The 21,553-nt window shown below is 40.1% G+C and overlaps 1 protein-coding gene across 2 annotated transcripts in view; it reads left to right on the plus strand.

The window, feature by feature from the left end:
* The first annotated feature begins 434 nt into the window (after positions 1-434).
* Positions 435-21,553, plus strand: part of NEK9 (NIMA related kinase 9) — a 38,021-nt gene continuing 16,902 nt past the window's right edge. Inside the window, exons 1-14 of one of the 2 annotated variants that reach the window (XM_081089565.1) lie at positions 435-1,112; positions 3,434-3,611; positions 5,788-5,843; positions 6,383-6,453; positions 7,906-8,011; positions 9,526-9,657; positions 11,468-11,578; positions 12,570-12,634; positions 14,777-14,827; positions 15,286-15,478; positions 17,845-17,989; positions 18,605-18,841; positions 19,120-19,166; positions 20,397-20,552. In XM_081089565.1, the coding sequence (XP_080945691.1) occupies positions 897-1,112; positions 3,434-3,611; positions 5,788-5,843; positions 6,383-6,453; positions 7,906-8,011; positions 9,526-9,657; positions 11,468-11,578; positions 12,570-12,634; positions 14,777-14,827; positions 15,286-15,478; positions 17,845-17,989; positions 18,605-18,841; positions 19,120-19,166; positions 20,397-20,552 (1,764 nt within the window). In that variant the 5' untranslated portion in view covers positions 435-896. The remainder of the gene's footprint in view (positions 1,113-3,433; positions 3,612-5,787; positions 5,844-6,382; positions 6,454-7,905; positions 8,012-9,525; positions 9,658-11,467; positions 11,579-12,569; positions 12,635-14,776; positions 14,828-15,285; positions 15,479-17,844; positions 17,990-18,604; positions 18,842-19,119; positions 19,167-20,396; positions 20,553-21,553) is intronic. The other variant, XM_081089564.1, reaches the window with a different exon arrangement.

The raw sequence follows: 21,553 nt of genomic DNA on the forward strand, positions 1-21,553 counted from the left end.
AGAAGTGGCTTAACAATTTTTTGGAGTTGTGTATGAGGGAGGGACCTAGGGTGGTACTGGGAGAAATAAGTGGACCCACTGACTCTTAAGATGACAGGAGACAAGTACGTATGTCCGCCTACTACAGTATCTCTCTAAACCAGTGGTTCTCAGCCTGGGGGTCGCGACCCGTCAGGTGGCCTAAGGCCATCGGAAAACACATATATAATTACATATTGTTTTCATGATTAATCACCATGCTTTATGTTCAATTTGTAACAATGAAAATACATCCAGCATATCAGATAGTTACATTAGGATTCATAACAGCAGCAACATTACAGTTATGAAGTAGCAACGAAAATAATGTTATGGTTGGGGGTCACCACAACATGAGGAACTGTATTAAAGGGTCGCGGCATTAGGAAGGTAGAGTCTAAACAAAGGGCGCGGTGCAACCTCGGAAGGGACTGCTTCCCCCAGTCACTGCCCGGAGAGAGGCCGGGCGCCAAGACGAGCCCGGGCGAACCCCGGACTTCGAAGCTGTCTCGGGACGCGGCCAGGGGTCGGGGAGGTGGTCTACAGACCCGGCGGTGACCCCTCGCTCCTGCCGGAGCCCGTGGGTTCCACGCGGGCCCTGCCACACGCCCGCCTCCCCGGCGCGAGGCCCCACGCTCCCCGCCAGCCGGGAGGAAGGAAAGCCCTGGTCCCGGACTCAGCAGAGGGCCAGCGAGGGCGGAGGAAACGCCGCCGGGCCGGAAGCACCCACAACTGCTTCCGGGTCAGGAGGCAGGGGCCCCCATGGAACCTCGCTGGGTGGCGGGGCTGCCGGAGCCGCGGGCTGGCTTTTGAAGCGACCGAAGCGCCGCGCGGCCAGCGCCCCGGGTGACACGCAGGCCGGTCCCGCGGCCGCCGCCATGTCGGTGCTGGGCGAGTACGAGCGACACTGCGATTCCATCAACTCGGACTTTGGGAGCGAGTCCGGGGGTGGCGGCGACTCGGGCCCGGGGCCCAGCGCCGGTCCGGGGCCGCGAGCGGGCGGCGCGGCGGAGCAGGAGGAGCTGCACTACTTCCCCATCCGCGTCCTGGGCCGCGGCGCCTTCGGGGAGGCCACGCTGTACCGCCGCACCGAGGTAGCGGCCCGGCCCCCTGCCCGCCGCCGGCCCCGCGCTGGGGACGGGTTAGGTCGCCGCCGTCCCGGCTGGTCGTTTCTGTTTAGCCCGGGGACGGAGCAAGGCCTGGAACCTCCTCGTAGGCTTAGTTTCCCCATCTGTAAAATGGGGTTAGACCCACCTTTAGAATAAACTTTAAAGGCCATGTTGAGAATTAAGCGACGATGCTTTACCAAGTGTAAAACCGAAGTGATGTGTGAGTGTGAGGCGTTGTCCAGACTTCACTCCCTCCCCCGCTGTACGGCTCTCCGAGGTCAGGGTGGGGAGGAGCGGCAGGGCCCCGAGTTCCTGCGGCGGGGCAGCTCCGATGCCTTTGCCGGCGTCTGTAAGTTCCGATGTGGACACCCAGTGGGAGATTTTTCTTGAAGATCGTTGGGAGGCCGGGGTGTGTTGGCTTCATCAGTGTTTACCCAGCAGCTTTATGCCTGGGTAATACTTTTTTGTTGTATCCTAAGCCAGTAAGCCTTAACTTTGGAGGGCACGAGGACTCCTTTGAGAATCTAAGGTAAACACAATCGCCCCATCCACATTTGCACCCCTACGTTGTCTTCGAAGAGATCCGTGGGTCGCTGACCCCTAAGTTCACAATGTGTATTATATTAACTAAAGCCCCGAAGTGGTGACTCCACTTTACAAAAAACTAACCGTAAACTGACTCTGATCAACAAAGCCTCAAAGCCTAAGCTTTAGAATAGGTAAGCGTTGAATGGGAACTTGCTGGTTACTGAAGCTGAGTCATCCATCTGTGGTTGTGTGTGTTCCAAGCTAACCTAGTTTTAAGGCTGAAAGATGGGGGAGAGCGGTGGTTGCAGGAGAGTATCTTTACGTGTTCTTTTTCACCCTAATTCACATTAATGTATGGTGTTAGAGTTACTGTTAGTGTTCTAGTTTCTTTTCTTTCTTTTTTCAAGATATGTTTTTATTGATTCAGGGCGAGGGAGAGAGACACATCAGTGATGAGAATCATTGATCGGCTGCCTCCTGCACGCCCCCTACTGGGGATGGAGCCCAAGGGGGCGTGTGCCCTGACAAGAATCCTACCCTGACCTTCCTGGCTCACAGGTGAATGCTCAACCCCTGAACCACATCAGCCAGGCAGTATTCTGTTTTCTTATTTGTACTCACAATATGAGAAAGAGGAGATGAGCGTTAGTGTACCTATCTATAGTTAAAGAAACTAAAAGTATATTAAAATGACTTGCTCACTTAAATTAGAAGTGAATCTTTGGCTGAACAAAGTTCTATACCTCTTTGCCCCATGCCTTTCCATTATTATCATGTTGAACTTAATTACTGAGGTTGTTTTAAGTTAAATTTGATTACACTTCCCAAAAACTATGTAATATTATCCATATCACCAAATATTTATTAGATCTGTGTATTTACAAAAATTTAATTAGAAGCAGCTCTTTCCTTCAAGAAGCTTCTATTTCAATGGAAAGACCAGTTTGTAAACAAATAACATTTAGGTTGTATGTATATATGAAAAAAATGGACAAATCATTTCAGTGTATGACCTCTGAAAATTAAGGGAATGGTTGCATTGAGGAAGTGTACAGCAGAAGGTTCATTAGGACCTTCCCAAAAAGGTCCTAGCTAGCAGAGCCATGCTAAAGTCTGGGGAGGGTTGTTTAGGCAGAGTTGTTCCTGGGCTGGAGAGCAGTGTCAGGAAAGAATTAGAGATATTATAAAAGAGAGGATATTGGGAGCTGCAGGTAAGTTTTCATGAATAGAGAAGAACATGTAATACATAAAAGAGACAGGAGATAGAGTTGAAAAATGGGCAGCATGAGTTAAATGAACTCAAGGGGCTTAGCTATGACTTCTTATCCAGAAAGAGTAAATAAAAATCACTAAGAGAAATCTAAATTGATAATATTAGAGGCAAGTTTAATTTCCGTTTTACAAGAAACCGGTCACCCATAGATAACTACTCTCCAGTTCTCTATTTCTCCAATATTCTAGCCCCTGCTACAATGCTCATCATGACTAACTGTCATATGTCACTCAACAGAATCTTTGAAATTACTTCCATCCCATATTTTTACATGGAATTGATATCATGCAAATTAAGTGTAGCAATAAGGTCCTGCAGCAAATTATGATGCTCAATTGTATGCGGAACCTTGAAAGTCTGTTCATGATTTTTGTTTAAAGGAAGAAATAGAAGCAGTCAGTCTCTTCCTATCTAGGAAGTTTTTTTCCTGGGTTTACAGATCCATGTGTGGATTTATTTGCTACCAGGCAAGAGGAAAACACTACTAACTGTTGCTGTGTTGTAGGATGATTCATTGGTTGTGTGGAAGGAAGTTGATTTGACCCGACTGTCGGAGAAGGAACGACGGGATGCCTTGAATGAGATTGTTATCCTGGCACTGCTGCAGCATGACAACATTATTGCCTATTACAATCACTTCATGGACAACACCACCCTGCTGATTGAGCTGGAATATTGTAACGGTAAGGTAGAATTCAGTGGGACTTCCTTCAGCAAGACAGTCTCTTCATTCTTACCTTGAAGTGGATTAAAAAAGAAAAGACAAATCCAGTGATCAGAACTTTAAATGGGTTTCTTGAGTTTAGAGAATTAGTTTTGAAGTGATGCACAAACTAAAGGGAGGGACTTTTCCCTGCATTCTCAAATTCTGCCTTGTGATTACAGTTTCATCTTCAAATCACGTGTTCAGTTGGATTTTACATTCATTTTTCAAGGTTCTTTTTTTCCTCACAAAATGACATGAGTTAGGCATTAGAGACATACTGTGGCTTGGTAAAATATTTAATGAAATCTTACAAGTGATAACTGATTTATGTTGACTTCAGTGAGAGCTATCCTATTAAAAAGTGGTCCAAAGGTCATAATTGAATGAAAATGATAATATAGTAAAGCATGGCTTTATTTATCTGGTCTCTGATTTCTTGGGACCATTTTGCTTGTAAGATAGCAGTATGGTCTAGTTGTTAAGAAAACAGACTCTGAACCCACATCCCAAGCTTCATGACTTTAGCTCTGTAACCTTGCACAAGAAATTTTCTGTGTCTCAGCTTACCAGTTTGTTGATAACAGTTCATAACATACATCTTAGGGTTATTGTATTAAATCACTGTGTAAAGACCCTAGCATTGTACTTGATATATAGCAAATGTTTGATTTATAATGAACTAAGTATTACCCTTATTACATAAGAGAAACTCCCCAGTCCTTTCTTGAGCTGCATGCTATAGTGGTCTCACCATATTCTTCACTTAAATCTCTAAAAGAAAGCTCCTCGATTCTAACTTTCTTGTCTAGACTCCTGTATATCATGGTTGTCCTGGTTCTGTTCAACCCTACATGCACAAGATTATAATAGAGATTTCTGAAGTAGCAGAAGCCTCAAGTAGTTAACTTCCTTTGTGGTTAGGAGATCTAGAACAAATGGTACCTTTATTGAAACTTCTAGTTACTAAATTACGGGGTTAGGGAGGGAGAGAAAGTTGTGAAACTTAGCCAGGGCTAAAGCGTAAGTTATAGTTGCAGGTAGAAGTACAATGACCCATGATCATTTATAGTCTGTACTAGAGGCCCGATGCACAAAATTCGTGCAAGGGGCTCGGCCCTTGCAGCCCTGGCTGCCTCAGCCCTAGCAGCCCCAGCTGCCTCATGGCCCCTCAGCCCCACCCACTGGTCGTTCCAGAAGGTTGTTCTGGAAGGTCATTCCAGAAGGTCATTCTGCTGTCCAATCTAATTACCATATTAGCTCTTGATTATATAGGATTACTTGATAAAAGAAAGGGAGAAGCAAATTCAGACGTATTCTGCAGTAATGAGTTAGTAAAGGGAGTAATGATTAGAAACAATCTAGGGAAATGATTTTCATTCTTTTTTATCTCATGGCACAAATAAATTAATTACAAAATTCTGTGGCACACCAAAAAATACATTTTTTTGCAGATCTGACAAAAAAAAAAAAGGTATAATTTCAATCCACAAATACCAGATACTGTTGTGTTGGCTGTTGTCATTTTTTTATTTGACAACCTAAGGGAAAAGAGGTTAGTGCCCCTGACTAAATAGTCAGGTAATGCATGTTTTAGAAGTTCTTGCAGCACACCAGCATGCCTCTGTGGCACGTCAGGGTACCGCTCCACACTGGTTGAAAATTGCTGGTCTAGGGTATTCCCTAAACTTTGGGAAATATTTTCAGTGGAAAGAAAAAGAAGTTTATATATACCTGTAAATACAAAACATTTTATCACTGGTGTAACCCAAATGTTCTCGTAGTATACTGAGAGAGATGTTACAAAAATGTTGCAGATTCTTTTAAAAGAAGTTCTAGAAAAGAAAATCACCTGATTTTGAAGACATTCAGGATATTGTCACTAATTGGGGTACTATAGGAATGGTTTTTACTCTCTTTTCAAAATGTCTTACTTCCTGTTTTTGTATTCAGCCTCTTCCATTAGAGAGGGGAATCTCTGAAGAATATTTTGATACAGTACTTGAGAGATGGAAAAGTCAAGAGGGAAGAAGGGATTTCCTTTGGAGAGGAAGCAGAATCCTTCATTTGTGTTACCTGTGAAAATCCTAGTAGATACAGGAACCAAGCTTTGATCTCTATTAAGCAATTCAAACCTGTCTCTTGTTTAATTGCAGGAGGAAACCTGTATGACAAAATCCTTCGTCAGAAGGACAAGTTGTTTGAGGAAGAGGTAATTCATATTTCTATGGTAGGAAGCTAGAATTGTAATGTGTTGTATTCTGGTTCTGTATTAACTCTTCCAACAATGAAGAGTATTTTTTTTCCTTTTGTTCACACTTCTTCCAGGCTCTGGTTGACATTCATGAGAAAGGAAACCTCTAACAAGGAAGCTGTCTATAGCTGCTTCCTAAATGGTTTACCTCCACATCATGATTCTCTATGGGCTTTCTTTTCCGGTTCTGTTACTGCATACTGGTATGCCCAGTTTTCTATATCTTTGCATTCTTCCCAGATTTCTTTCCACAAGTCTGCTTCACCATACTATACTTTATACTGACATTGGAACTACTTTATGATGACCTGCTTTTTCTTTTTACCCCTTACCACTTTTCTTTCTTTGCCTGTTCAACCCGCAAGCAAGAGATGTCAAGTCATGTTAAATCGTAACTTCTGGTTGCAGCTTCCTTCATTTTATTTGTTTGAGAAAGAGTATTTAAATCGAATTTTTGTTTGTTTCCAGTCCAAATATAATTTATTTTTTCTCTGCAGATGGTGGTGTGGTACCTGTTTCAGATTGTTTCAGCAGTGAGCTGTATCCATAAAGCTGGAATCCTTCATAGGTAATGAGTGAAAGAATATGGGATTGATTCCTCCCCACCAATCCAACCCCTACCTTGGGTGCCTCCCATCAGTACTTGATTAAGCAGACAGGGCTTTTCCATCTATATATTTTTAAATCTTTATTTATTGACTTTAGAGGGATATGGGAGAGAGAGAGACATCGATTTGTTATTCTACTTATTTATGCATTCAGTGGTTGATTCTTGTACGTGCCCTGACCGGGAATCAAACCCTCAACCTTGGTGTTTCAGGACGATGCTTCTAACCAACTGAGCTACCCAGCCAGGGCACACTGATATATTTTAAAAACGAAAGTGAATAACGAAGGGTGTTATATTTTCTTCCTGAAATTAAACCATGTCTGTGATATAGGAAGAATTTCCTTAATAGCTAAGTACTGCTCAGTCATTTTTTAAGAGAGCTTTTAGGGTTCATTTCATTAATTCATCAGTAAAGCCTAGAAGCCACTATGAGAAGTGGTATTAGATTGGTTGGAATTCACAGTAAATGTTTTCTCTGAACAATAATTGGCCATTGTTTTTAATTCTACAATTCTTTTAATTTGAATAAAAAGCCTGTTTATTTTGTATAATTAATTGTACACTTATACTAGATTGTTGGGTGGAGGAGCAGTTTTCTGTTCATTTCTAGCTCTGAGAGAGAGCCATTATGAACATTGCCACATCATTATGTCCTGTTTTTTAAAATTTATCTTTATTGTCAAAAGTCATTATATCCTCCTTGAGTCATTAACCATTGCCAGAGATTAGTGTATCTACACCAGTATTTCTTTTTTGTTGGTTTATTAATTGTTGACTTACACTTCTTGATAGCTATTGAATGACTACTGCATATTATTTTCTTTTCAAAAGTTACAAAGAATATTGTTCTGCTTTTTTTGCATTTTTCAGTAAAGGAAGTTAGAATGTAAACCAGGTACAGTTTGTTTAACATGTGGTCAATTCTTCTTTAGAAAAGTAGCCAGTGATTTTATTTAGGTGCTCTACACAGCCTAGTCATGTTGCTACGGGGATAGGCAGCCTCTTCTCTTGCCTTAACAGATTGGAAACTTTGACACCAACCGAGTGTTAAAACTGCCTGATATTACTTCATTCAAAGCATACATGGTAATCGAAGAAGTAGTATACCTTGTAGGAATTGTAATTACCTGGGACACGATTTTTTTGTCTTACCCTCTCAGCTTTTCTTCTTGGCTTTAGTGGTATGGGAGGCATGCCTGTGCCATGAAGCCCTGGAGGATGAAGTTTAATTTTCTACTTCAGTCTACCAAGTCCCCTTTTCAGTGTGAAAGTGATGACCGTTTGGATTCATAACAGTCTGAGCAATGGTGACACACTCATTTTTATTCTCTAATCCTGGGTGTGGTAGATGAGCTTAAAACAATCAACTATATGGCCTTGCTATCCAGCATCTTTCTTTTTTTTTTCCAGAGATATAAAGACATTAAATATTTTTCTGACCAAGGCAAACCTGATAAAACTTGGAGATTATGGCCTAGCAAAGAAACTTAATTCTGAATATTCCATGGCTGAGACGGTAAGTGCATGTTGCTTTGTCTTATTTTTTTTCTTTTCCTTTCTAGCACCATGAGATATAACTATTCCCCCTAAATCTGCATCCTTTTCTCAATAGTCTTGCAGATTCTCCATACTTTTAAAACAAATCTACAGGAGTCTTTTTCCTGGGCTCACTAGGTGTTTGCATGCTCAGGTGTTCTTTCAAGAGTTATTGTCTGCATTGTCTGTATGACCTCAAATCCTTTTCTGACTAGAGACTTTTCTAAAAAACAACAAAATACTTTACCGCTTTTTCCAGCCTAGGATCTTTAATAGATTTCACTTTATCTCTTAACATTTGAGCTTATGATTTTACACATCTCTTTTTGTGTTTCCTTTGAATTTTTCTGGTTCAGAAGCCATATATTACAGAAAAGGCTGATGCCCAGAGAACAGTTTGATCTTTAATATTGTACACAGTCTGAACTGCAGGGTTCCCTTCGCACCTGATCTTAAGAAAGACCATTAGGAAAGCATAGACACAAGTTGACCTTTAAGGACAGTGATCTCATCCTTTAAGGAATTATAGAACCCAATTATTACTCTACTGGTTTCACAATGCTCTGTCCTAAAAAGAACTTGAAAATGTAAGTTTAATAAAAATTAATCTTGCTCTGATGATATTTTTCGATAATGTTGCAATATGCCTGCAAACAATATAGAGACATCCAAGGATGCTGATAGCCAGGGTTGGAATTCTCTGCTTCAGGGATTCAGTCTGCTTGTATAGTGATGCCACATTGAGCTTCTGGAAGCAATCATGTCTTAAGTAGATTTTTTTGCATCAAGAATAATCTGATAAAACCAAGATTTGATTTTTCTTAGCCAGTTAATGCAAAGAAGGAATGATAAGAACATTATAAATGCTGTGTAAGCCATCTGAAAATTTCTTTGCTTTGCTGATTAAAGATAGGGCACTCATTGTCTCTCATCTTGGGAAAGACATGACCTTTATTCAGATCATTTTTATTTTCAAATTCATTCTTGAATTCAAGAAATCTTTTTCAAATTTAAAAGAAATTTACTAACTATATTAGTATTACAAATGTCAAATTGAGCCATTTAAAAAACTTCATTGCTATGCATTTCAGTCACAACTTTTACCTCTTTATTCATTTACCTTCTCCCCACTGCCAGCTTCCTCCCCGCTTGGTGAGCTTTTACTAAGTATGTCTTTATCTGTGTGAAATCTTAGTGGGCCTTGAATGCCTACAAGCCTCTATGATCCAGAAATCACAGAGCTGTTGTGGCTCCCAAATTACCACAGTGCCTTTACCACAGAGATTATTCCTTTATAATTGGCTCAAGAGATTTGATGTGAATAAGATTTCTCCGCATAATGACATCATCTCACAAAAACCATAATGGCATATGCTGATGAATGTTGTATGGTTGTTATCACTAGTTCCTAGGAAATTTAATTTAGTTGTTGAAATATTAATATGGTTACCCCAGAAAAGAAATTATTATTTGATTGTTTTCTTTGTTGTTCAGCTTGTCGGAACTCCATATTACATGTCTCCAGAGCTCTGCCAAGGAGTAAAATACAATTTCAAGTCTGATATCTGGGCAGTAGGCTGCGTCATCTTTGAACTGCTTACGCTAAAGAGAACATTTGATGCTACAGTAAGTTGATGTATTATCTCCACATTGTCCTTGCAGATGGTACCACTTGATTGAGATAATCAACTTCATTTGTCCCTGAGCTTTTTTTGTTAATCCTCACCCGAGAATATTCTTCCATTGATTTTTTTTAGAGAGAGTGGAAGGGAGGGGAGGAGACAGAGCAATGTGAGAGAGCCACATCGATTGGTTGCCTCCCACCTGCACTCTGACAAGGGGCCAGGGATTGAGCCTGCAACTGAGGTACATGCCCTTGACCAGAATCAAGCCCTCAACCCTTCAGTCCGAAGGCCGACACTCTATCCACTGAGCCAAACTGGTTTCTGAGCTCCTGATTTCTAGAACAGAAATCAACTGTAGGCAAAAATAACAACTAGTATCCTGGCACGGGCTTAGTAGTGTATTGTTAGAATACTGTAGACCAGATTTATCTCCAGTTTGAATTCCCCATTGAATAATCATCAAGTAGATCGAATGCTGTGCTTGAATTTGTTAACTATAATTTCAAAACGGGCTCTAGGATCGACTATGTAATGCTACAGTTTAGATAAGCCATTTCATATGCTTCAGCTACATTTTTTTTAAAAAGCTAAGGCAAATTATATAATACTCATTAAAGTGTTTCGATCTTTTTTATGAAAAATTATTCACTGACTCTTATTAAAGATTGTTATCATCTTATGGATAACAGTTCTCTTTAAGGTTTTTTTTTTCTTCTTAAGTAGAGCCCATTGCAAACCAGTGCTTCTCAAATGTTAATACACATGAGAACATAGGAAATCACCTGGGCATCTTGTTAAAATGCAGACCGTTTGAGTAAGTCTGGGGCAGGGCTGATAGCTTCCAGATGCTACTGATGCTACTTGTCTATGGACCACAATTTGAGTAACAAAAGTGAGTTCACATCTAATCATTTTTACAAACCAGGTGTGAGAACTTAGGCAAATCACTTCATCTCTTTGATCCTCTATTTTATTATCTGTAACAAATAAAAAATATATATTCCTCTCACAGAAATGCTCTGGTTAGTGTATATGAAAAATGCAAGTGTTAGTTGATGCAAATTCATTGGCTTTTCATGAGACTTATTTATTTTTTTAAATTCTGAAACTTATTCTGGTGTATCATCTAATTCTAGATATTATAGTGGAAAGAAAATGAGTTTTGGAGTCAGATAGACTTTATTTGGAATTATGGATCTATTTTTTACTATCTGTAGTCTTGGGAAAGTGACATCTCTAAATTGGTAAGGATAATAACCTCCTTGTGTAGTGTTTGCAAGGGTTAAAAAAGATCAAATACATAACATGCCTGCCTAGTACATACTGGTCTCTATAAACATGGTGATGATATTATAATAGTAATATTATAATTATCAGCTTATTATTATCATTCACTACCTTGTCTGTTGGAGCATACTATTACCTGTATACCCATTATTAGGACATATAAATTAAGAGGCAAATTAATTGGCAAAGGAATTTAAAGCCAAGAAGCATAGCTAGCCTTGCTTTCCTTTTTCAGGGGATTTAATTGAAGGGTCAGATTATAATACAGTCTGAATATTAATGCTATTGGCCACATAGTCATATCTCCATGTTGGCCAGTTGGCTTCATTCCATCTGATAGCAGCAGTGCATCCCTAACCATTTCTTGTTGATGCATAGTAATAGTTATAAAAAGAAGTCAGACCTAATGCAAAACTATTGCCACTCCTTTAAATAATAGGCACAGACATCTCAGAGTCCCTACTGGTATTTTATAATGCCATCTTTATAAAACCAAGAACAATGCAATAATCATTTTCTTATAGAATCCACTCAACTTGTGTGTGAAGATTGTACAAGGAATCCGGGCCATGGAAGTTGATTCTAGTCAGTACTCTTTGGAACTGATCCAAATGGTCCATTCATGCCTTGACCAGGTAAGTGTGACTTACTTAGTGATTTCAGTTTAGTATTTTTCCTCCCAGCTTTAGTGTTTGAGGTATGACATAGGTGAACCTGCACAAAACCACATCTTCTTTCCCAGGTAGGATGTATTTGTAGCTAGACCCAGAAGGATAGGTATGGGAAATTACTGATAACTGTGTGCTTCAGCCAACAAATTAGTATTTTGTTCTGCTTTGTTCTTTATTACTTTATGAAATTGTGCTCCCTTTTTTTTTTTAAAAGGGATTTCCTTATTCTTTTTTTTTTTTAATCCTCACCTGAGGATATGTTTTTGAGAGAGAGAGAAAGAAAGAGGAACATCAATGTGAGAGAGAAACATCAATCAGTTGCCTCTTGTACGTGCCCCAACCAGGGATCGAACCCACAACCTTTTGGTGTATGGGACAATGCTCTAATCAACTGAGCAACCTGGCCAAGGTAGTGCTCCATTTTTATGATCAGGATTTTTGTAACTTGCTTTTATAAAAGTATAGTCAGAGGTAATTTAGAGTTCCTAATGTACAGAATATATATAGTTCTAGTATCTCACAGTTTGTCTTTCAGTGTCGCTCTGGGTCAGTATTATTCAAAGTATGGTTCATGAACCACAGACATGGAGGAGCATTTACAAGCAAAATGTGAAGATTCCTGGGCCCCAACCCAGACCAACTGGATCAGAATCTCTATGGATAAAGCCCAGAAATCTTTATTTGTAACAAGCACTCAAGATTCTTAAGTTCTAAATATATTGAAATTTAAGTGAGGAAGTCTCATTTTCACTCATATACCAGTGTTGATGTTAATGAGATAAACATGAAGCATGAAGTGTGACATAATAAATTATGTTTTTTAAAACCAAAGGATAATATACAGTGGTCTTTGAATAATTAACCAATAGCCTTCTAAAAGGAAATGAAAAGCCTCTTTAGATCCCATTTTGTCCATTCCCTTTATATTAAAACTAGCTCCATTTGTACTTTGTAGGATCCTGAGCAGAGACCCACTGCGGATGAACTGCTGGATCGCCCCCTTCTCAGGAAACGTAGGAGGTAAAGTACAAAAAGTCACTCTGTTGTCTTTCCGTAGGTGATGGACTGTTAGTGATCTGATCAGAATACCACAAAGAGGGTGGTGTTTCCTGACTTAGTCGCTCTGGTGCTATTTATTACCAACATCTCTGCCTTCATTATTTGGGGGTAGCTCCTGACTTTTACCTCCTTAGCCTGTGCTATTTTGTTCTAAATTTATACTGATGAGACCCTAGGACCCCCCATCCCATCTATGAGTTTTAATCTAGAGTTAGGGGTTAGAGTTTAGTAATTAAGGGAAGACATCCTTAGGTTTGTATCTGAGTTCTGTCATTATATTTGTCAAGTTATTTAACATCTCTGTTCCTTACTTTTCTCCTCCATAAAGTGAGGTAGGGTGAGGATTTAAAGAGGGCCTGGCACAAGGTGCTCAATAATTGTTGGATAGGAGCATGGATTTGGACCTGACCCTTTTTTTTTTTTAAGTACATTCCTTTAGATGGTAGGTTAGAGTTGGAGGATACCTTTTGCCCATTTCCTAAAGTCAAGCTTGATTGATTCCTAACAGGTTGTTTGCCGAGATTTATTCTATTAGAGGGCTCTAGTGGTAAGAAAGAGGGCCTTTATGCCTCACCTCCTGCAGGAGGCTTCAAACCCTTACTTAAAGGAAGAGGTATTCTTTATCCTTCTTAAATGTTCTAGTCTGTATTTCATCCTATTATATTATTTTGCCTTACTACCCTTTTTTCTCCCCTACCAGCTCTTTGTTTCTATATCTTCCCAATATTCAGACATTTACTATGCTCTTTTTCAAGCTTACCCTTTAGATACATTAAGTATATACCTAATTCCACAATCTTTTCTGTTTGGTCAGTGCCTTTATTCTGTTATGTCATTTAATTAATCTTTTATGCTTCTTTTCCAAAACAGTGTTTTAGTGCCTAGAATTATGTGTGATACTCCAGGTGCAGCAGTGTGACTTTACATTTATGTTCTGTGTATATTCAAGCATTGTCACTCTTTGGGGCTGCTTAATATTTAAATTTTTTATCTGATTTATTTCCCAATAGTATTAGGACTATTTTAATCTCTTATTATTTCTATTTATAATTTTTAATTGCAATTTTTATTGAGATAATTGTAGATTTACATACATATATTGTATAAAACTTTGTACTTTGATGGAAAAATGTAAGACAAAGAGCTTCCCAGATGAATCACAGACACAGGAAGTTGTGGGAAGTATTCAGGAAACCCTAAGTCCTGTTTGGCTAGATTAGTGGTGGTTATACTCACAGGGCTCTCAAGAGCAACATTTCCGAAGCATTCAAAAAATATTGATGCCTAAGACCATCCCAGGAATTCAGCTATAATCAATTTAATCAGAATGAGAACCCTGAGCTAAAACATGGGCAGTAAATAAAGGGAAGGAAGGCTGGAAAGGTAGGTAGAAAATTTTGAGTGCCAGACAAAGGAATTTGTGCTTAGTTCAAGATAAGTACAGAAGTATTGGATGTGTATGAGAGGACAGTTCATGTGATGAGAGGCAGCCTAAGAATTACTTAACAGTAATAATGTCAGTGTTACATCAGTGTAGGGCTGGGTAAAGTGGATTGGAGCTGTGGTGAGACCAATTAGTAAGTGCTATCATATTCCAGGTGGGAAGTAAAGATGCCTAGAACTAAGGTGGTGAGACTGGAATAGAGGGGTGAGTATAGAGGACATCGTATAGGTAGAATCTATAGAACTTGTTGACTAGGAGAATGGGGTTAGCAGTTTTCGAAATAGGAAAGTCAGAAAGAAAAGCTGTATGGGAGAGAGATAATGAGCTGAGATTTAGAGATGTTGAGTTTGAGGAGTCAGTGGGCATACTAGATGGAGATGTTGGCAGGTACTTAAAAATGTGCATCAGAGGTCTCAAGGTTCTCTGTTCCAGCCTGGAACATTTCTCAGAGATAGAAAACAAATGACCCCAAACTGCTGCCCGCCTTGTATTTAATGAATTGTCTAAAGCCAGGCCTATATAACTGTTTGAGTTGTATCAGGGTTCTTTCCTAAAAGTACTATAATGTTGTAGGACACATACAATTTATAGAGGATTAAATCTGTGAAATATATTAAAGAGACACTGGTGCTCATCTATCTTTGCTTTTCTTTTGGTAGAGAGATGGAAGAAAAAGTCACACTGCTTAATGCACCTACAAAGAGACCAAGGTAAATGTTCAAGAGACTCTTGAAAAGTAATATATCTTAAATTACCACCAGGGTGTCTTTCTTTGTTGGGTCTGTGCATTGTTTGATCCCAGTAATTAGCCTTTGGCCTCCTTTCAGAAGCCAACATCTGCTTAAATGTCAGATAGTCATTTCTGAGAAAAGGAAAGCTATAATTTCACCCTCATGCTAAAGTGGACATCATTACCATGATGAATGTTGAAAAGCTGAAAAGTGTAGGTGTTCTGGATCAGACTGGAATCTGATCTGGCCGAGCTGTGATGAAGCCCTGAGGCAGGAATTGCAAAGCCTGCAATGATAGAAGGTTAAAATAGGTTGTCAAGAAAGAACATACTTTCTCATACCATAATTGGCAGTTCTTCGCAGGGAACAGACTGGAAGCATTTTTCTATGATACAGTTTTTATGTTAAATGTGCCTTTGTTCTGGGGTTGTTGGCAGGTCAAGCACTGTGAGTGAAGCACCCATTGCTGTGGTAACCTCACGAACCAGTGAAGTCTATGTTTGGGGTGGTGGAAAATCCACTCCCCAAAAACTGGATGTCATCAGGAGTGGCTGTAGTGCTCGGCAGGTGTGTGCAGGGAACACCCACTTTGCTGTGGTCACAGTGGAGAAGGAACTGTACACCTGGGTGGTAAGTGAAAGCTCAGTACTTTAGAACAGTGTTGTAAGCATAATTGTTTACTGGACCCAGATGTCTAAGTTGAACATGTGCTGCAGGAGTAGCAGCATGGGCTGATGGAATATAAAGAACATTGATTTTGTCTTTTTAGAATTCACTGATGTATGCCCAAAGCCTAGTACATATTAGGTCTCTTGTAAATTTTTTTTTTTTTTTAATGAATGAATGGGTGAGAGAAAGAATTAAAAGAACCAGAGGTTTGGCCTGGCTGGCATGAACCATGAGGTCATAGTTCGATTCCTGGTTAGGGCACTTGTCTGGGTTGCGGGCTCAGTCCCCAGTGTGCAGTGTACAGGAGGCAGCCAGTCAATGATTCCCTCTCATCATTGATGTTTTTTATCTCTCCTTCTCCCTTCCTCTCTGAATTTTTTTTTAAGAGCTCTAGGTTTGGACTTAGGAAACTGGACTCTCATTTAAGAAAGTCATTTAATTACCCTGTTCTATTACGGTGAGATTCAGAGCAACTAGTATCTGTGAAATAGCCTTGTAAACAAATGAAGCGGTGTGCCGTGGCAGGAAAATTCCAAGACCTCCATCAGTGATTGAAGATGGCTAGGTATAAAGTAGGATATTCCTTTGTTCCCCCCTAGATTCCATCCTATCTCTCACCTTCTTGAACAGATCACCTGTATTGTTATTTCTTTATCTCCCACTCGTTCCTCATTCACCAACAATGCAACTTTCATCTCTGTCTTTTGATTGAAACTACTCTTAACAAAGTGACTTATAAATTGTGAAAATAAAACAGATGCTTTTTGTAAGCAAGTCCTTACTTACTTGATCTCCCAGCAGTATGTGATACAGTTGAAGTTGACCACTCTCTTCTTGAAGCTTTGTCTTCCCTTGGCTTCCATGAGAGCATGTCCCCTTTGCTTTCCTCCTGTTTCGTCAGCTGTGCCTTCTCAGGCTCGTTTTAGACTGCTTTTCCTTTACCTGATCTTGTCTTAGGCCCTTGGTTCTCACTCTTCCTCCTCTTCCTGAGGGAGGTCATTCTTTCCGGTAATTTTCTGTAGGCTTTAGGAGGACAGGCTTTAAATGGGTGACATAATAGAGAAACTCAACTATTGATGGATAGAAAGAAAGAATGAATGATATGGCATCTATTATAGAGTGGTAACTTGTTATTGCATAAAACACTATCCTTGAAAGAACTAGCCCATGTGTGTGCTGCCAAAAGTAGAGTGAAATCAGTGCCTTAAAAAAAACATTTGTATAAAGTCTTGCTCTGGCTGGTGTGGCTCAGTTGGTTGGGCAGCGAAAGGTTGCCAGTTCAATTCCCTGTCACGGCACATGCCTGGGTTGCAGGCTTAATGCCTGGTAGGAAGCGTGCAGGAGGCAGCTGATGGATGTTTCACTCTCACATTGCTATTTCTCTCTCTCCCTCTCCCTTCCTTTCTCTCTAGAAATATAAAAATAAAAAATTTATATAAGAATTTAGAGTTGAGTTATTGAATGAAAAGAATTACTTATCTCTATTAAAATATTGGAAAGTCATTTAGGACTATTCTCTGTGCTGTATAGCAGCCTCTTTGATGTAGCCAGATTCTTTATAACTCTTGTATATTTCAGGGAAACTGTGACCAAATTTGTAAAACTTCTAGTGAGACTATACAAAAGAATGTACTCCAGTAGAAAATAAATTAGACTATATAAAAGAATTTTTTTATCATCACCCATAATTCTATATAATAAAACCCTAATATGCAAATCGACTGAATGGCGGAATGACCGGTCACTATGATGTGCACTGACCACCAGGGCGCAGACGCTCAATGCAGGAGCTGCCCCCTGGTGGTCAGTGTGCTCCCACAGGGGGAGTGCCACTCAGCCAGAAGCCGGGCTCATGTCTGGCAAGTGCAGCAGCGGTGGCTGGAGCTGCTCCCATGAAGAGCAGGCCTGAGCTGGCAGTCGGACATCCCCCCAGGTGTCCCAGGCTGAAAAAGGGTGCAGGCTCGGCTGAGAGACATCCCCCTACCCCAGTACACGAATGTCGTGCATCAGGTCTCTAGTTAAATATATGGTTCACCTTAGAATTAAAAGAAAAATGCAAAATTGGAACTGTGTCCTTTTAAGACCTGGTGGATATCAATTTGAATACTTTTAAATCTTTACCTGCTGGCAGGAATTTTTTACTACCTACGATTAAAAGGTTTAATCAAATAAATAAATAACAGTTTAATCTCCTTATCCATTTTTTTTTTCATTTCTAAATTTCCAGCTGATGTTTTTCCTATTGTTTTTCTTTATAAAAAGTTATATTGAAGATTATCTTTTTGGCATGAAAAGTTAAAACTTCACAAGACCTCTTTATTTCACAGAACATGCAAGGGGGCACTAAACTTCATGGTCAGCTGGGCCATGGAGACAAAGCCTCCTACCGACAGCCCAAGCATGTGGAAAAGTTGCAAGGCAAAGCTATTCATCAGGTGTCATGCGGTGATGATTTCACTGTCTGTGTGACAGGTAAGCCATCAGCAGAAAGCATCCAAGTATATTTAATGTGGGGTATTATACTGTGCAGTTTTAGTTGGGATTTTATAATAAAAGACAGTATTCACAGAACCAAAGACAATGAGCAGATATACACAATAACAACATGCTCAATCTGCTATAACATTAGGGGGGTGATGAGCAAGGAGAAAGCAGGTGGGTAAGAGAGAAGAAGTGGGATGTGGAATGTCCCAGGTATGGAGAAAAATAACTTCACCACCTAGTCAGGTGTGGATAACACTAAATCAAGAATTAAGAGCTAAAATTAAATTTGGTCTTGTCAGTACTCATTTTATGATTTGTTAGTACTTCTCTTTTTCTCTATAAAATAGAGATGACTCGAGTAAAAATGTAAGCCTTTAACATGAGGATACTACCACTTTTTAAAACTTTTATTGTAACAGTACAAGTGATCCTATAAATACAAACAACTTTAGACTTGCACAGCCTATCCTTCAGATTTCTGTGATGTAATAATCTCATGTGAGCTCATTGGCTGGGATAGTCCTCATTTTAGTCCTGCCCAGCTTTCTGATTGGACGAAATAAGTCATTCTTTTGATGAGTTGTGCTTTCCTTCCCTTTACAGATGAGGGTCAGCTCTATGCCTTTGGATCTGATTATTATGGCTGCATGGGGGTGGACAAGGTTGCTGGCCCCGAAGTACTAGAGCCCATACCGCTGAACTTCTTCCTGAACAATCCAGTGGAGCAGGTCTCCTGTGGAGATAATCATGTGGTGGTTTTGACACGCAACAAAGAAGTCTATTCTTGGGGCTGTGGTGAATATGGTAGGTGTAGCCCTGTCTCTGTCCACTTATTCCCAGGCACACAACCTGCTTTCAGGCTTGTGTGCATAAACGCATCTTGTAGCCTCTACTTGAGAAGTGTTAATTCGGTAAAGGAGAATCTTCTGGGACATTTTCATTGGGAAGGAGGCCCTCATTTTTAAAAAATAATTCTTTAGTATTGAAAGTATTATATATGTCCCCTTTTTTCCCCCATTGACCCCCTCCAGCCCACCCCCGCCCCAGGTCCTCACCACCCCCATGTCCATGGGAGGATGCCCTCATTTTAATGATTTTCTTTCTTACGTGTGTCTCAGGACGACTGGGTTTGGATTCGGAAGAGGATTATTATACACCACAAAAGGTAAAATCAGAAGCAGCTGCTTCCTAAAGTCTATCCAGGTCACACAGACTGCATTAATATGTCCTCTTTCTCTGACTCCTCATATCAAGGTGTTTATTTCTGAAATATTTCCTATCTGGGACACTGACAATCCAGGATTCCAGATTTAGCACTGTGTGGTCTTGTCATCTGACTAAATCATAAAAAATTAACAAAGAGGATACAGCCTCTGTAGACACTGTGGAGTCACATCTTACTCGGGATGAGAGCTAAAATTAGCTTGTACAGTGAAAAAGTCACATTGAGCTAAATATACCCTGGAAAACTCCTTGGAAAGATATTGGAAAACAACATACTGTCTTTTAGCCCAACACAATCCTCCTCCCTCCTATTTCCCCAGTTGAACTAGTTTTTGTATTTAGGGGTCACATTGTATAAAACATAATATCTAATTACTCCCATCACTGCAAGAGCTGGCACTTTAAGAGCTTGCACAGGAGCTGAAACCAGCTGAGGGAAGAGCACGGTCACCTCTCACACCCACCCTAGGGCACAGGCTTGCCCACTCGAAGGTTGGCTGTAATCCACTATCCCATTCACTGCAAGTGTTTATTTACACTTAAAAAATTAACATATATTTGTGGGGCCATTCTCAGTGGGATTATCGGCTGTTCTTCTTCTTCTGAAAAGGCTGTAGTCGGAACTTTAAGGTTTGAGTTTTCAGGTTTCAAAGACATCCATCATGGGCCCCCCCCTCCCCCCTCCTCCACCTCTATTCTCCAGCCCTGTCTGGTTAGCTGCAGAGCGATGTGAGCATTCGGAAGTCCTGGCTGGTACCTCAGTACTCTGTCTCCTCACTTATACCATGACCAGCCGGGGACCCCACAGGGCTGCTGAGTTTCTTTATAACTGTCCTGAGCTTTCTGCGTCAGAGGGCAGCATCGGCAATGAGCGAAGTCTCTCCTTTCCCAATTTTTCTGAGAAGTTTTCCTAAGGAGGATTGTCCGGAAAACAAGCTTTGACAGGGGCTGTCTGTTTAGCTGACCTGGAACTGCTTTTTACTTTATTATAAAACCTGAGCTTCTTGTTGAAAACAGTCGCCTCTAAGCTGCTGTGCAGACTTGAAGAGCTTAGAGCAATCTTTACTTCCCTGTAGTCATTCTGTTAAATGTAGGACATTTTTTTGAAAGAATCTCAGGGTTTTTTCCTAATACAAGCTACATTTGAGGGATTTTTTTTTCCCCCTTGCAGGTGGATGTTCCGAAGGCCTTGATTATTGTTGCTGTTCAATGTGGCTGTGATGGGACATTTCTGCTGACCCAGTCAGGCAAAGTGCTGGCCTGTGGACTCAATGAATTCAACAAACTGGGTCTGAATCAGTGTATGTCTGGTATCATCAACCATGAAGTGAGTATCTCCTTTAGTGTCCTAGCCACATTGTCAGAATCTCTTTGGGAATGCTATTATTGGTTAGTGACCATGGAATTTGACTTAAGAATAAAGTGAGGATCTCACAGACATGTTTGGCAAAAGAAGCCAGCCACAAAAGAGTACATACTATACAATTCCAATTATGTGAAGTTTAAGAACAGGTAAATTAACTGATGATGGCAGAAGCTAAAACAGTGGTTACTTCTAGGAGGAGGGTAATGGGTATTAACAGAAGGGGTGGAAGAGAGATTATAAACAGTGGTTCTCAACCTTCCTAATGCCACGACCCTTTAATACAGTTCCTCATGTGGTGGTGACCCCCAATTTCATTGTTACAAATTGAACATAATTAAAGCATAGTGATTAATCACAGAAACAATATGTAATTACATATGTGTTTTCCGATGGTCTTAGGTGACCCCTGTGAAAGGGTCGTTCGACCCCTAAAGGGGTCGCAACCCACAGGTTGAGAACTGCTGTATTATAAGGTGATGAATGGTCTATATCTTGATCAGGGTGATAGTTTTACATTTGTATGCATACAGAAAAATGTATCCAGCTGTCTAACATTTTATAGTTTGTTATACCTCAATAAATAAATTGATTACAAAGAATCAAGTGATGGAATTCAGGTTCTGTCTTATCACTGAAATAGGCATAAGAAAATTAACATTATGAAAATCATATTTCCATGTGCCACATCTCTGGAGAGTTTTTAGATTTATTGTTCCCAAATCACTGATCCTGTACAGGCTTATTACATGTAATTACCATTTACCTCCTTCAAGGATGTCATGAAATTCACCACTGATGCTAATTTTTAGTCTCCTCTTTGTTTTAGTATGATGAATTTTTATTATTTTCTAAAGAATCAAAAATAAGAGACAAAAGTTTTCTGACTCAATGGAAAAGATAAGAATTAATTTTTAAAGCAGTCTCTGGAGTAGTGATTCTCAAATTCAGGGCAAATCTAGGGA

This window comes from Myotis nattereri, assembly GCF_964212035.1.
Source record: "Myotis nattereri genome assembly, chromosome: 1".
Taxonomy (NCBI): domain Eukaryota; kingdom Metazoa; phylum Chordata; class Mammalia; order Chiroptera; family Vespertilionidae; genus Myotis; species Myotis nattereri.